This window comes from Lissotriton vulgaris, chromosome 6, assembly GCF_964263255.1.
Source record: "Lissotriton vulgaris chromosome 6, aLisVul1.2, whole genome shotgun sequence".
NCBI classification, from domain to species: Eukaryota; Metazoa; Chordata; class Amphibia; order Caudata; family Salamandridae; genus Lissotriton; species Lissotriton vulgaris.
The window spans coordinates 1,289,378,574-1,289,395,248 of NC_141694.1; the positions used below are offsets into that span (position 1 = coordinate 1,289,378,574).

Here is a 16,675-nt window from a genome sequence, read left to right on the forward strand (position 1 = left end):
AACTAGAACATAGTGGGGTTAAACATACAAAGCTTCAACAGCTGTGCTAGAAATGTTTTGCCAATGGTTACTGTTTGCAATCTGAGTTTAGGTGCAAGTACAAGCCATTATTTTTTGCATGAAAAATGTACTTGAGGAACACAATCCATTGCAAATTATACACGATGCTGCTATGTCAGTTTGTGGAAATTAAACATGTTACGGTGGGAAATAACACAATATTCTGCTTTTCCCTTGGTTGCTCCTGATTTTATTTGGTGCTAGGACTTCACGCAGAACCATAGATTTGGCTTTGTGCGGAATTGTATTGGTGTTTGTGCTAATCTCGCCCAGTTTTGCCCCCTCTGCATAGATAACAGACCGACTGGTGCCTCGTTCCGGAAAGCCATTTTGCTCTTTGCTCGCGTCAAGTGAGTGCAAAATATAGTCACCAATGATCATTTCCGCATGCGTGCTCCGACAGCCATTGGCTACTTCCTAAACATTACAGGCCAGTATGCATCATTGTCATTGCATAGAACGGTAATTTTCAGAAATTAAAATCTCTGTCCGGTTACCAGACATTTCGACTCTGTGGCATTCCAGTCAGGAGCTCCTCCCTGCCCACCAGTTAACACTACTTCGAATTCTGGCATGAATGACTCTAGTGTGTAATTTGAAAGCTGTGTCTAGCAAAGAAAACCCCTCAAGGCATGACCCGGGCCTCCTGTGCTTTCTTTAACATTATTCTTAGTCCCATGGTTTGAAGCAGTTTGCAATAGTTGTCCTGCATTTTCTTCCAACCACGAGTTGAGGGAACTTCCCTGCACTAGAATGTGAAAGGCGTGTCTTCTATTGCGACACTGTCATGAGATCTACAATTGGTGGGTCATCCAAGAGCATTTCGTTATCTTTAAAAAAGGAATTTTGTCATGAGATCTACTGTAAAAATGAGCTGTAATGTTAATTCCCAGAAGAAAATATTTTTGTTTCCAGTGTTACCTTTTGGCTAATCTCTCCCTCTGCCCTCTACCACCAAAAACTTTTAACCATCTGAGACCACAATTTTTCAAGATTTTTTTGCCCTTTTTTTACTAAACTTTTTAAAGGATTGAGCTAATGGTAAACATGTATGTTGTTATAGTCTAACCGGGAATAACATTCAAGGGGTAAAATACATCAATTTACCTTTTATTTTTTACCTTTGTCCTCCCTAAAAAAAAAAAATTTACAGACGTTGGTATAGATCCGATGTGGACTAATCGGTTTGAAAATACCAGCCTGTTTAAAAAAAATAAAAAAAAATACTACTCCATTTCTGCTTCCAGTGGCACAGCCACCAAAAAGGAGCACATCTACTGCCCAGGTCTTGAAAAATAAGCGCATTGCTATTAGACATACTGGTGGAGTAATCTAATAAAGTCACTAGGCCCACGAAGCTTCACTACATACTGTTTCACAAAGTAGCAGTAAAATTTTTTTTTTTAATCTATAGTTTTTAATTTGACTAACTGGTGGTAGTAAGCGGAGACTGTGGCTCGCTGCACTAATGCATCCACTGCAAGGATCTGTGTTCATGGTATATTTGTGCACCCAAGTTCCTGCGTGTGAAGCGCTGTTGGCTAACAAGCCTACACTAGCTGTGGGTGTTAAACTTGACCTGAGGCCTCTGTAATTATGGTTCTGACTGTTTGCTATCCTTACCAATCCTTCAAAGGCAGGTTATGAAGAAGTCGTGCATGCAATACAAAAAATCTTATTACAAAAATAATTAAGGCACGTATTGCCTAAATCGGGGATGCTTGCGTGTGTATTCTAGAGGGATTAAAAGCCCAACTGGTTGTTGGACAATGTGCCACTTAACTATTGCCCACTCTCCACATGTCTTCCTTCATGTTAAAAAAAACCTTCGACTTTCAATAACGGGGGTTACCAATGAATGACCTGTTTTTCAGTGTTAGTGACTGAAATGTATATAAGATTTATGAAAGTGCATTTGGTCAGTAACCTAAAAATAAGGAAGAATTTGATGTCCGGTCCTGTCTCCCAAAACGTGTTTGGGAACAGTAATGTAAAACGCTGCATTTTAAGGAACCTATTTTGCCACAGCGCCTGAGAGTTCTTCCCCAAGAAACTCTCATGAAAGTAATACCAGATGGTGCATTGTAAAACACAATGGGACTGTAACATCGGTCAAAATTTGCTAAGATTTGAAGACCGTTCTACATGATAACTGGATGTGCTCTACATTCCCCAGATAAAGCCTGATGGAGAACATGGGGGTATCCAGGTGTGGAGCAACACGTATAACCAGCCTCAGCATTCCCAGTACTGGGTATGGACAGCCTGTACATGCCCATCAATTGTTCACTAGGGGCCAGATAACAGAAAGACAACTGCTGGAGGGGTGATCTAGAACATTGGGTTGGCAACTGTAGTATAGGAATGTTTTTACATTGTTTGTTATGATTTGACTGAGAACTCGTACACGGAGCAAACGCTGGTATGAAGGTTCGAATGGCAAGATCAGCTGCGGTTCGACCTTCAGACCAGGGAATCGCTCCAAGTTGTGAGTGAAGTTGAAGAGGAATAAAGTATTATTAAAGCTGATCACGGTGTGCCTCCTCTTACTTACTTCATTTGGCGACGAGGATGGGATCCTCTCACTTACTGCAGCAACTTACCTTCCGAATCCCAAAACCAGAGTTAAAAGCTCTGTTACCCAATAGAACACATTCTGTGATCCTGGGCATACGCCTTTACCCCCCACTCCCGTCACTAAATTAGCCAGTACTGAGATTGCGCAGAAAAAAACGCATGCATTCGGTATTAAGGTATTTTAAAAACTGTACAATTACGTTCTCAAATTATTGGTCCACACACCAAGTGAGGAACAAAAAGCTTTCAGGGCAGTTGGCTGCTTGGTATATTGAGTATATTTTTTTTCCTTTAGACACATTTTACGACATATCTCCGGTGTTGCCTACACTTCACCTCGTGTAATATCTTGTGATGCCAGGCATGGCTTCTTAAAGAGGGGGGCACAAAGCCACCGTTACGTGCATTTGGGATTTAAATATCACTAATGTAATAATTATAAGTCAGTAATGCTCCTGCTAGACTCAATAGTAGTAATGTTTTCAAATAGTTTCCGGGGGGGCATAAGGCAGACACTGCCTTGGAGGGAGTCCAGCCTACGATATGCAAATTGCACACTATTTCTCTACTCACCCTCCCAGTGACACTTGGATCTTTCCAGTAGATGTACCCTTGTCAATACCTCATGACTTTTTGGCACTTTCACGCACAGAAAGAAGTGGAAAAACCTTGCTGAATACAAAGAAGCTATTTACTTCTGAACCAGTTATCTGCAAAATATTTCATGAAGATGATCAACACCAAATGAGGCATTGGTGGCTTGCTGTCAAGGTCAACATGAGTCATAGCGACTCTTCTTGTGTGTGACACCCACAAATAAAGTTTGTTTTTCCACACCCAGCAACTAGATAGTGTGATTTTTGACCGAATGTGAATCCTGCATAACCTCACTCTGCAAAAATACTTATTTTTCTTCCACTATACTCGTATATATGCAGTCGGATGTGTTTTTATGAGATCGGGTGTGGTATGGCCGTAGGTGCAGTCAGGGGTGTCCTGCTAAAATACCTGAACTATATGCAGGTCAAGGGAGCTAGTCCCCATAACATTCAAAATAAACCTTTTCATTTTTTTTACTGAGGTCAACAAAATGATAGACAAATTTAAACTAAATAATGACTGTATAGGTGTTTTAGACTTACATATCATTTGCTTTGTGTCTAACAAAACTCTTCGTTTTTAATGATTAATCCAATTACAAAGCAACTGCAAAGATCCCAGTGCCATTCTCAAATGAATAAAGTGACCCCCCAACTACTCTTGAAAATGAACAGGTTTATTAACCTCACACTGCAAGCTACATGGGTGCTGTTGTTTTTGCACATTACAGGCCGTGTACCCTCCATTCCCCATGTATCCTTTCATGAGAATGCAATCTACTATGTCCCACCCTTATCTTTAGACAGCCTCTTCCTGGTTTCCATCCTTCCCTATCTTCAATTACTATTGCCCCTCCCTTCTGCCTTATACCCTCCTCAATCCACTTATTCCATGCCTCTTATAACCATACAGAGTGTCTAGTTTTGGCCTTGCTCCTCTAATGCTGTCTCTGGTAGATCCAGTAGTATGGACCGCCTAACAGTTGACCCCACAGAGAGAATGTACCTTGCTCTAAGTCGAACAGCGTGTCTCTTTTATCCTTAAAATGTGGTTGTGTGATGGAAAAACGCATGCCATAACCATGTGTTCTAAACTCCACATACGCGGTTAAGGTATATTCATGGTTTAGGCGGTAGTGCTACCGCCTGCGTGGTTCAGCCAAGTGTAGTTCACACTGCGAAGTTAAGGCTGTCCCCCCTTAATATGTGATCATTTAGCACCCCGCCTGCCTAAGGTGCCAAAAGACGGTCAACAATGTAGGTTTCCTGCCACTGTTCCCTCCTTGTTCATAATCTCAATGCTCCTTACTAATTTTCTTTAAACAAGGATAGCACAATTACTTACTGTCTGGCTGTTACATTTTTCGTTTCACCTCATTCTCATTTACTGTATCAAGAGTTAATTACCTTAAAGCATGGCCAAATAAATGTATATTTTTGAAATCATCATTCGGTGGTGTCAGAACTGGGGGTCTCTAGTTGGAAGAGGTAGGTACCACTATCCAAATAGGGACCCTTACTTCTAGTCAGGGTAAGGAGGAAACACTCTTCAGATAACCCCTACTCACCCCCTTGGTAGCTTGGCACGAGCAGTCAGGCTCATCGAAGGCAATGTGCTAAGTATTTGTACCAACACTCACAGTAACACAGTGAAAACACCACAAACTGACTCCACAACAGTTTAGAAAAATAAAGGTATTTATTCTAAACTACACAAAACCAAAACGACAAAAATCCAACCTACACAGTTCAAGAATAGGATTTCAAATGAGTTCTTAAGTTTGCGTTAAAATAATCTACAGTTGCGTCACGTTTTAGCCAACAGTACCTTTAGATGCTACAAAAGTTCCAAGTGAAAGCTGTAGCGGTGAGAAGCAAGGAGATCAACAAGAGGGAGGAAGAGGTAGTGCCGCGTGGCACTGAGGTGGGCACGTCCTCCTCATGCACAAGTAACTATAATCAAAAAGGGTCCACCTCAAAAGGGGGTCTGTTTGTATGTATCCTGGTGTTTCTGGAATACACACATTTGTTTAAAATACCCCTCACACACCAAAAGGGCCCTTGGTGTCATGCTTCATCATCGGGGTCTTCCCGCCCGGCTGCCGGACGGGGCAGTGCTGCGACAAGCGACTAAGCTGGAGCACCTTTTTAATGTGGGTGCTATGTGAGTGAAATGGAGTGAGTGTCAGTGAGGTCAGGAGTGATAGGAAGGTGATGTTAAAAAATACCTGGTCTAGTGATACAAAAACTATTTATTAAACACTGGCTGGTATTGTTAAAAACACGTCAAACCACGGAGGCCACGGACGGAGGAGGAAGCACATAGAGGCTGGGAGTTGACTGGACCCCCCCAATACCCTTCCATCTACTGTTGGCCCATGAGGCACTGTTCCTCATCATAATAAGCATACTACATAAGTATCTTGTTAGTAAGGGATGTGTATTAGAATATCAATTTTATATCCATACACATAGTTCCCTTTACCTTCACTTTTTTGTAAATACACCCATTGTGGCGACTTTCTAGTGAGTGACAGGGGGATCATTAACCCCGGTCCTGACGAAGGGGCATGGAGCCCCGAAACATGTCGACCCACATAGGAAAGTAAGCACATAACCCCGCTTATCCTTTCTGACTTTACTTTTTTAACAATACCAGCCAGTGTTTATTAAATAGTTTTTGTATCACTAGGCCAGGTATTTTTTAACATCACCTTCCTATCACTCCTGACCTCACTGACACTCACTCCATTTCACTCACATAGCACCCACATTAAAAAGGTGCTCCAGCGTAGTCGCTTGTCGCAGCACTGCCCCGTCCGGCAGCCGGTCGGGAAGACCCCGATGATGAAGCATGACACCAAGGGCCCTTTTGGTGTGTGAGGGGTATTTTAAACAAATGTGTGTATTCCAGAAACACCAGGATACATACAAACAGACCCCCTTTTGAGGTGGGCCCTTGCGGTGAAAAGCAAGCCATGCGTCACTCCTGAGCCCCTAGGGAGGCAATGCGACAACCCCGCTGGATGTAGCGGGCGTATTGCGGTGACTCCGGTCTGTATGGGGAGGGATGCGATACCTTGCGTGGATTCCGGTGCACAGGTTTCGGTGGAAGCGGCTCGCAAAAGGTACGATGCAACGGTCTTCGGGGCGGCGACGATCTCCAGTGCGGCGACTATGCGCGGCTCTGTGTCAATCTTTTCCTCTCGCGGCCCCTCGATGCGATGTCTCTGCGACGACTCTCACAGCGACGTAATGCGGTCCGCAAGCAAGAGGTGCGACAATCTCCCCCCGTGACGACAGGCTCTGCGACGATACTCGCAGCGATGGTATCTTCTCGCACCAGACTGGTGCGTCCCGCAAACGAAGGATGCAATGACTCTGGCAGCGGCAACAGGCTCTGCGACGATCTCGACCCTCGCGGCTGCGGAAATTTCCTCGCACTGACGCGGATGCGCTCCGCAAGCGAGCGATCCGATAAAACTTGCAGAAAGTCTTTTTAAAATCTTGGTTTCCAGCTTCCCCACACAGGTACAACTTCCAGAGCCACCACAACTGGCCCAAGCACTCTAGGAATGACAGAACTCTCTCAGCAGAGATCAGGGAAGCTGGGGGCGAAGTCCTTTTGTTCCTGGGACCTCTTAACAGGGAGCCAGCTCTTCTCAGGCCCTTGGAGATTCCTTCAAGCAAGGGGACACAGCACAAAGCAAAGTCCTTTCCCTCTCCTTGTCAGCAAAGCAACAGCAGGTCAGTCCAGAAGAGCAACAGTAGGACAGTCTTCCTTCTTCAGTTTCAGCTTTCTCCTTGGCAGAGGTTCCTTCTTGATTCCAGGATGATCTCATTTTCTGTAGTCAGGGGTCCTGTACCTATACCCCTAAAAGTCTTTGATCCCTTTGTGCAGGAGGGCTCTGAGCCCGGTCTGAATCAGTTCTGGGTGTTTTTTGAGCACTTTGTTTTCCTGGCCTCTCCTTTCCTTTCAGAGAGAGGGGCAGAGTCGTCAGCTGCCCAGCAGGAGGTGGAGCCAGCATTGCATAAGGCAGACACAGCCCTATTCAGGCCCATGTGCTACCCCCTCCCACCACTCTAGATGCAGATGGAGCTATTCAGCCCAGGGATGGCCCACTCAGCCTCTGGGAGCCACCCAGGCCCGTTTCACTCACAAACCAGACAGTCAATTCACAAGCAGGCCAAGGCACACAGAAAGGTCAGACAAGAGATCAGCAAAAGTGCTGTTCTCAAACACAGTATTTAAAAACAACCTTTCTTAAAAGATGTGGTATTAAATTCTGAGTTCAGAGATACCAGACGTTTATGTCCGATCTTGCTCCTATGGGAAGATATGCTGGTAGCCACTGTAGCCAGCATTCCCCATGATAGCCTATGGGGCAAGATAGCCTTATAATAGTGAAAAACGAAAATGGCTGTTTAATCACTACCAGAGCATGTCACTTGCACTAGTTACCTTTCACATACACTGCACACTGCCCAAGGGGTTACCTTGGGCCTTCCATAGGGGTGACCAATGTGCACAGAAAGGGAATGGTTAGTCCTGGTCAGTGGGGACACTGACCAGGAGGACATGGCAGTTCACAGACTGCACAAAGGCACTGCGATGGCCGGCCTGAGACACCATTTTAGGGCTCCTCATGTGGGTGGCACAATCAGTGCTGCAGGCCCACTAGTAGCATTTGAATCACCCGCCCTGGCACTCTCAGTGCACTTTACTCGGGACTTCTTGGTAATACAAATATGCCAATCATGGATAACAATCTCAATAACAATTTATGCAGGGAACACTTGCACTTTGACACTGATCAGCAGGGGCAAAGTGCCCAAAGCATCTAAACCAGCAAAAACGAAAGCCAGCACAGCATCAAAAATACAGGAGGTAGAGGCAAAAAGATAGGGGGAAACCACGTCAAGGATGCCAGGTCTTACAGGGGGTAATCAAATAATTTCACAGACTGTATCAAGCTCCTTTCATGGCCAGATCAATAAAAGTGTTTTGTGTGCTAAGCAGTGGAGAAGTGTGGCTCAGGGGTTAGAGGCGGCAGACCTGGAGCTTGAGTTCGGCCCTGGACCAGGGTTCAATTCCCCGCCTCGGCGGGTCTTGGGCTCAAAAATTCCACGGACTCGTTAATTCTCGCTCCGGTGCCTTCTCGACTCACGGGTTCACACTCTGCGACTCTGGGCAATAGCTTGCTTAATCTCCACAACGGCCCCTCGCCGTGGGATGCCTGGCTTTCACCTTGTGGATACCCTGCCAGGGTTATCTCACAGGGGAATACCAGGACGGGTTCCCTAAGCAAGCGCGGAGATGCCCCAGGGTAAGTCGTGCGCTATATAAGTTTCATTCATTTCATTTCATGTTTTCAGACCAAATCAACATTGTAAGCCGGTATTTTTTAAGGCTGGAACACATTGGAGTGAAGGAGGGATCAGAAAAAGGAGAGAGTTGAAGGGGGTGCTGGCCACCCAGGACTATCATACATCACTGACTAGGACAATATTGGCCATGCAAATGACAACTGGAATGACCTACTCAGACATTTATAGGCATAACTTCAAATGGGATGTGGATATCTGCAAAAGATAAATGGGCTTAGAATGGAAACATGGGGCTGAAATGGGAAATACAGAACATTTTGGACTAGTTGTTACAATAGGTCAACAATGTCACATCAGATGAGATGGCAAGCTCACTGAAAACATGTTGCTGGCCAAAGTGGATGTGTGTAGTTTATTTTATTTTTTCAATACATTTTTATAGATTAAAAAAAATTATAATGAGAAGCAGTACAGAGGAAATTAGGAGGGAGAAGAAAAGGATTCAACCTTCGCCATCCGGCAGTCGCACAAGGTAAACAATAAAGTGGCAGATAAAGATGATAAAAGCATGAGATAACAATAATCATAAATCCAGTACATTAGAAGCAACAGACGCAGTTGGCATCTGGCTAAGTGCATCAAATAGGACTGGGTGAAGTGAACGGGGGAACTGTCAGATGTTTACTTTTCATGAATGTACCAATGATGTGGAAAAAGAAAAAGAGATAAAGAAAGAGGGGTAAGTGGGGGGGTAGTAGAGCAGGAAGGAGAGGTGAATGTGTGTTTTATCTGTTGGTGGGCATAATGAGACGCTGGCCTACCTCCTGTTGCTGGGCATAGGGAAGCTGTCAATGCCCGTCACTGGATATGTTAAGAATGGTCAAATATATTTATGGGCACGACGTGCTGGTCATGCCAGCTGTTGGACAGTTAGTGACTAATTTTGCTCATTTTCTCGCTTGTGAAGGTTGGCCATATATGCTGCGGGCGTGTCAAATGGACAATGCCTGTTGCTGATTCCTGGGCATGACAAGACTTTACTTGACCACTTTTGGCATTTGGGAGCTGGTCATACTCCTTCTAGAAATACCTGTCAGTTTGAATGTAGATGCTGCCTAAACGTGTCGGGGCATGTGGAGGCTGTCTACATCTGTGGCTTATTACTTACTTGGAGACCAGCCATACATGTTGTTGATAATATAGAGACTGGTATTAAATATTTCTGAGGATGCACGCTCCATCATTACCTAATGCCAGTTATAGAGGGGCTTGGCACATCTAAGGCTGTATCACTTAAATAGACAATGCAAGTTATAACTTAAGAAACAGATTTATCTGTATGTGTGCGTAGTTATAAAAAATACTAGTTTTACCACATTATGAAAGCAGGTTTCTGGGGTTGGTAAATGTGTCACTGTGCATCTTTGTTGTGAGACGTCTTGTGGTGGTGGTGTGTTCTGCTAGAGCTGGTGTGCTTTTGTGGGACATTATGCCAATGTGATGTGGTAGTGAGGTTGTTGTATTCTGTTTGACTGTTCTGTTGTGGTTTACCCTGTTCTTTTTTTTAATTATGTTATGTTGCTTTTTGTATGTTATCGTCTTATGTTACTTTGATTCTTTTAGACTCGTCAAGAAGTACTACTACATTTTCAGCCAAAAGCAGCAGACACCTTTAAAGTTCCTGTGGCAATCCGCCATTTCCCAGGGTCTTTCGTGATAAATTAGCCCTGCCCCAGCTCTTCCACACTTTAAGACACCAGATTAGCCCAAAACTGTAGCATTGACAGTTTATATTTACTCAAAAACCTGTATTTATGGAATTACTCACACATACAGATAATTCTGATTGTGCAAACCCATCTTTTACATAGGAAATTCAACAAAATGAAAAGGCTGCCTCCAGTAGTTTCTCTTAAGTACTTGTGAAAACGGTAACCAGGTATGTGCCTTTGTTTCCTTCCGTTGCCTATAGGTGTTAGGCTCCTGTTGGCTCCTAGCCAGGATGATATGTGAGCAAAAGGAAGGCTGTTAGCCCTTTAATCAGTCCTTTGTTTTGGTCCCAGGTGAAATCTGAAAAAAGAAACACCCCTCGCCAGGTTGCTGCTCGGAACAGAATGTAGGCCATGTGGATGAGCTGCTGAATTATTTCCCCTGTCAGGAAAATTACACCAGAACAAATTCATCATGTTTACTTTTTTCGGCAGATTCCCAGATGCGGCCCAGAAATAGCTGCCAGAAACACTTACTTCCCAGCACTGGCTGTATTAGATGAATACATAACAACAATAATTTTGTTGTGAATAACTAGAATTGAAAATGAATTTCAGCCCTTCCTCTGCCCGTGCCCGTGCTTGTGGGTGCCTCAATTCTGCATTGCCTCCACCTACTGTGCCTCATTAACACTGCCTCCAGGCGGCCATGTCAGTACTAGACCTAGATGATTTCCCCCTCGAGCTGCGTTTGTTTGGCAAGCGAATGGTGAATAATGGGAACTTGCAGCTCATGGCTCTTGGTCCACTGGTAAACTAACTTGAGCGGAGATTCATATTTACCATCATGGTTTGAGTCTGCCACCTTGTGGGCATGTGCAAACACGAGCTCGCACCTTCTCCTTTGGTGTTTATGATGGTCTTTTCGTACATCTTTTCTATTTATTGCATTGTCGTTGGTATTCACAGTTTTATATTTTGTTAACTGTTTATTGTTGTTAACTCATGTATTCATACTGGGCTATGTGGGGGGGGGGGCGGGGGGGGGACCGGGTGAACCGCCTCCATACCGTTTTATTCAAGACACACTAGGGATTTCTACACCTGGATCTCTATAACCACATTATGGGCCCGATGTAGGTCATTTCATGTTACCACTTCCGAATGATACCGGATCGGTATTTAATAAGTGGTAAAATAGATGGGGGTGGGGGGTGTAGGTAATACAGAATCAGTAAATACCGAATCGTTAAGATTCGGTATTTACCGATTCTGTAAATACCGATTCGGTAATGCCCATTGATTCCTATGGGCATTGAAGCCCATAGGAATCAATGGGCATTACCGAATCGGTATTTACCGATTCGGTAAATACCGATTCCAGCAAGGGTGCAGGGGGTGTCACTTTGACACCCTCTAGCACCCCAAATACAGGCATGTGTGCCATGTGGCACACAGACATGCCCTAAGGGCATGTCTGTCTGTCACATGGCATAGGTGTGCATGCACACATGTGCATGCATACACACATGTGCATGCATACCTGGATTCGGTATTTTACCACCCAATTGGATTGGGTGGCGAAATACCTAATCTGAAAGGCCTGTAGCACTGGAAACAGTGCTACCTACATCAGGAATATTCCGAATCGGTAAAATTACCGATTCAGTATTTTCCAGAATCGGTAAATTTACATAATCAGTAAATTTACCGATTATGTAAAATATAGCCCCCTACATCTCAATCACCAAATACCGGTCGGTAAAGGCCGAATTCGGCCGATACCGACCGGTATTTGGTGACCTACATCGGGCGCTTAATCTTTTAACATACAGCGCCTTAACACCCCACTCAAACGTAGTGTTCAGACACAAAATTTATGTTTCAAGGAGGTGGACGTGGTACTCTTACAAGAGACACATCTCCGCGCAGATGCTAAACACCTTTGCTTATACTGGTACCCCACACAGTTCCACTCATGCAGCACCTGCAAGACCCGGGTAACAGCTATTCTGCTCCGTCCCGACCTCCCTTTTACCTTGGACAGCACTTACAGGGATCATGAGGTATGGCAGATAGGCATACGAGGCACAATTGGTTCCACTCGACTGTCTATATCTGCGATTTATGGCCCCAATGGAGAGGATGACTTCTATACTGACCGTTTTCCGAAGATCTCCCACTTTCATAAAGGCAAAATAGTACTTGGAAGTGACTATAATGTCCCCCTAGACCCCTGCTTAGACCGTTCTCAGTCCTGATCTGACCCAAGGCATATTGGACTTGACCCTGACTGACATCTGTCCCCCACCACCATTACCCACGAGAGAGGAATTAAAGGTTCTGTTCCAATGTCCACAGGACATACTCTTAAGATTGATTACTTCTTTACTTCCTGGTCTTTAATGCCTGGTCTTGTCGACACTCATATCGACGTTGGCACTATTTCTGACCTTTCCCTCAGCTATGGATTCTCCATGATGTATCGCTTGGAGAACAAGCTCTCTGCAATCGTACCAAAGAATCTATCAAACACTATTTTTCTCAAAATGACACTGCAATTTTTCACCTGGAGCTCTCTGGGATGGTGCGAAAACTGTTTTCTGACCAGAACTTATCTCCCATACGACAGCCTTTGAAAGGACTAACAAGCTTCGCGAACAGGAGCTAGAGACTTCAATACGTCCCGCAGTAGCATAAAGAAGGGAGCTCCCACAGGACTCGCTTCAGGGCAAACTTGAACACCTCTTGAAATCAGCTGCGAAAAAACTGCTTATATCGACTAAACATATTATGAAAAAGGAGACAAGGTAGACACTCTCAGCTCATAAATGATGCATCAGAGCCACATGTAACCATATTATGAAGCTGATAGAAATGATGATCTCTGACGTCTGGAGAAGGAGGAGATTCCTGAGGTTTTCAATGACTACTTTTCCACTCTCAGGCTCAATGGCTTGATGCCCAGAGTCAGGATGACTACCTGAGCTCCTATGCCCCCTAGATAGATATGAAGAACTGTGCCTGCTGGAGGAGGACATTACTACGGATGAGGTTGGGCAGCCATTAGCGCCCTTCCTTCATTAAAGCACCTGGACCTGATGGCTATACGTCACCTTTTTATAAATCCTATGCTTCTCTCCTAATTGATCCCTTGGTGTGGGTCTTTAATTCATTTTTGACAATTGGTGTGGCTGAACCACACATTACTCGACTCCAGAAACCGGATAAGCCCACTACTCAATGCCCTACATAAATGTAAATGTAAATCCAGTACTTGTATAGCGCACAAATCACCCCCGAAGGGGTATCTCGGCACTGGCGGCCGCTGGGAAGATTAAGTGAGCTATTGCCCAGAGTCGCATGGTGCTGGGCAGACCCCTGACGCCGGAGCCAGGGATCGAACCGTGATACCCATTGTCCAGCGTCCGTCGCCCTGGTGTCACACCGCTTTCCTTACAGACCTATAGCTCAGCTCAACTGTGATGTAAAGCTATTTGCCTTCATCCTGGTTGCCCGCTCTCAACATATCTAGCCTTCTATAAACGCCACATATCAGTTTGATTTTATCCGTACCATGCAGGCCAAAGACCACACGCGACTGGCGGCGGCTCTTATGGAAGTAGCCGAGTGACAACGTCAACCTATGGCCCTTCTCTCCCTCAACACAGAGAAGGCAAGTAAGGAGAGCAACATTGAACAAACCGGTTTTAGAAGATGACCTGGGCTCCCCGATGTTTCCACTTATATCTTGGTAGCACAACTCCACCCTTCTTTGGACTGGAATCATTTCTGGGGGTGGCCTTTCAAGTCATTACCTCTAAATGGAAAAACGTTAACAATATTCCTTTCTCACATGTTGGAAACTAATTTGTTATAATCATAGGTCGGATCGCCCAATTCAGCCACAGTACAGGTAGCCATTAAGAGAGATTTGCTTTGGTTGCCACTGACATCCTATTTATCTAATTCTTCAACCATTAACATTAGAACTGTATGAATAATACTCCATTTCACTTCCAATTTCTCCTTCACTCTCTTCACATCACCCACTGTAAATCTCTCTGCTATTATCCTCAATATATTTTTAGCTGTTCTATTCTATTTTTTTATTTTTCCTCCTTTTTGGACTTTTGTAATAGATCGCTTTCACCTTATCCTCCCTCCTCTCCTCAATTAAAATACTAACAAACTGCTATTAGTTGGTATGCATGTTTGTTTTTTCTTTCAGTATTTCGTGATATTTTATAAACGCCAAGTCATTGTACCTTTTGTTCAGTTTGTATTTATCTTGAAGATTAATTGCTCTATTGCTTTGATATGTATCATTCAAATATTCTTTCCAGGTTTTGCTGTATTTTACATTCTCTAATAAAGCATTTTTTTTAACTGTGTTGGAGTCATGACCTTGGTCTTCGATCTGTGTCCGCTATAAGGAAAACGCATATAAAATGTGTCCATTTGGTATCTCACACCTGTTATAGTAGCCAAGATTTTCAAGGTTCTGACTTGTACTGGAAGGGGTGCGGGGAGAGGGACATCTCCCTACACACATGGTGGTCATGCTCAGTGATCCAGGCATTCTGGGTTGAGATGCAACATATAATACAGACCATGGCCAATGTTCATCTTCCACTTGAACTAGTAACGATTCTTTTGGGCGACTCCGGGACTGACAGGCTTTTCCCCACATCAACCCCTCAAGGCCACCCTCAAAGCACCCTGCTCTCCCACTTTCTCCTAGTGGTGCAACTTTGCGTGGCACAGCTGTGGAAGCAGCCACTTACTCCTTTATTAAATACGTGGTGGGGTATGGTGTGGTCCATATACGCAGTGGAAAAATTGACCGCCATCATTCCGGACCGGGTGGCTAAGTTTAAAGCCACATGGTGTCCTTTTTGAACTCACATAAAGAGCCAACAATGAGCAGGGGATGTTCACATGATGATGTCCACGGTTCTGCGCACACCTGACATCAACATTATGTCCTCTTCTGACCCCGAGGAGGGTTCTGTCGAAATATAACTTTCATGTGCATGACCACTGGGTAGTGAAACGTTATACTGATTTTTCCATACTATCTGGGTGTGAGTGTTCTGCTTTTCCCTGTCATTTTTTTTGTGCCCGACTTGCTGTTCCTCGTCCAATTGAAAGATGTATCGTATTTCTTTGTTCTCTTTTGAAAATTCAAAATAAAATCCTTAAAATAAAAAAATGATTATACTTTACTATATAGCTTCTTAAATTGGCCATATCTAATGTTGTTGAACTTGTTTATTTTGAGGGCTTTCGATAACATGGACCAGGTCTCAAGTGCTTCAAGGCGCTGTATAGAAAGTGATTACAGTACATCGAAATACATATAGTGTTATTAACAATTGAGAGAAAAAGCATATTTGGCTTATTGATGTAAAGGAAAACCAGTCCTTGGATGAGCTGAAGATCACATGTAATTACAGTTGTTCTCCTTATTCTTAGAAGAAACAGTTGATCAGAATAAATTCTGTTACTTAATATTCAGGGCCATCACATTATTGAAAGTAGTTTTTCAGCCAGATGTTTTATTTTTCTATCCTCCAGGACAGGAAAGGTTTGGCAATATGACACGAGTGTACTACAAAGAAGCAGTAGGTGCCTTTGTCGTTTTTGACGTGACCAGAGGTTCCACATTCGAAGCCATCATGAAGTGGAAACAAGATCTGGACAGCAAGGTCCACCTTTCGAATGGAGGCCCGATTCCAGCAGTGCTTCTTGCCAACAAGTGTGACCAAGCCAAAGAGACCCACTACCAGAGCCCAGCACAGATGGACAGCTTCTGCAAAGAAAATGGCTTTGTTGGATGGTTTGAAACGTCTGCAAAGGTAAGAGCGCCTGCAGGATAATTTTTTTAAGAATGTCATATTCTTCCTGGGCCAGAATACCCTTCTTAATCCAAAATAATTTTCTAGTTGGGATATGCTCGATTTCTAGTGTACACAGTGTCAGTATTTAAACATGTTTTTGGCTATTTAGTGCAAGGTTGGACGGAAAAGTCTTAACGCTACATACCCGTTTAGTGAACAGTATGGTTGTATTCCGTGTCATAGGAGTGGAGCCTACCGGCACACTCAGTTGATGTTCCGCAGCTGTATTTTCAACTCGCTTGGCCTGCATGGGAGGAATGTAGTGTTGTGGAGCCTTTGCATGTCTTCATGTGTGCTAGAGACTGCATGCTTGTGTGTCTGTGAGAATACTTAACACAGAGTCCTGTTTGTTCGATTTTGGGAAGCCCAGGGCATAGAAAACTCTGAAATTGACTATGGAATGCAGACCCAGACCGTAGATCTGGGCTACTGTCGTTCCTGAGGCTGGGGAGAGAGCATCACTTGAGGGGAGCAAAGCAACTCCTGTGTGCATCAAAGG

At 44.1% G+C, this 16,675-nt stretch overlaps 1 protein-coding gene across 1 annotated transcript in view; it reads left to right on the forward strand.

The window, feature by feature from the left end:
- RAB32 (RAB32, member RAS oncogene family) overlaps nt 1–16,675 on the forward strand; it is a 117,974-nt gene that overhangs the window by 71,359 nt on the left and 29,940 nt on the right. Inside the window, exon 2 of the mRNA XM_086927422.1 lies at nt 15,854–16,134. Coding sequence (XP_086783548.1) covers nt 15,854–16,134 — 281 coding nt within the window. The remainder of the gene's footprint in view (nt 1–15,853; nt 16,135–16,675) is intronic.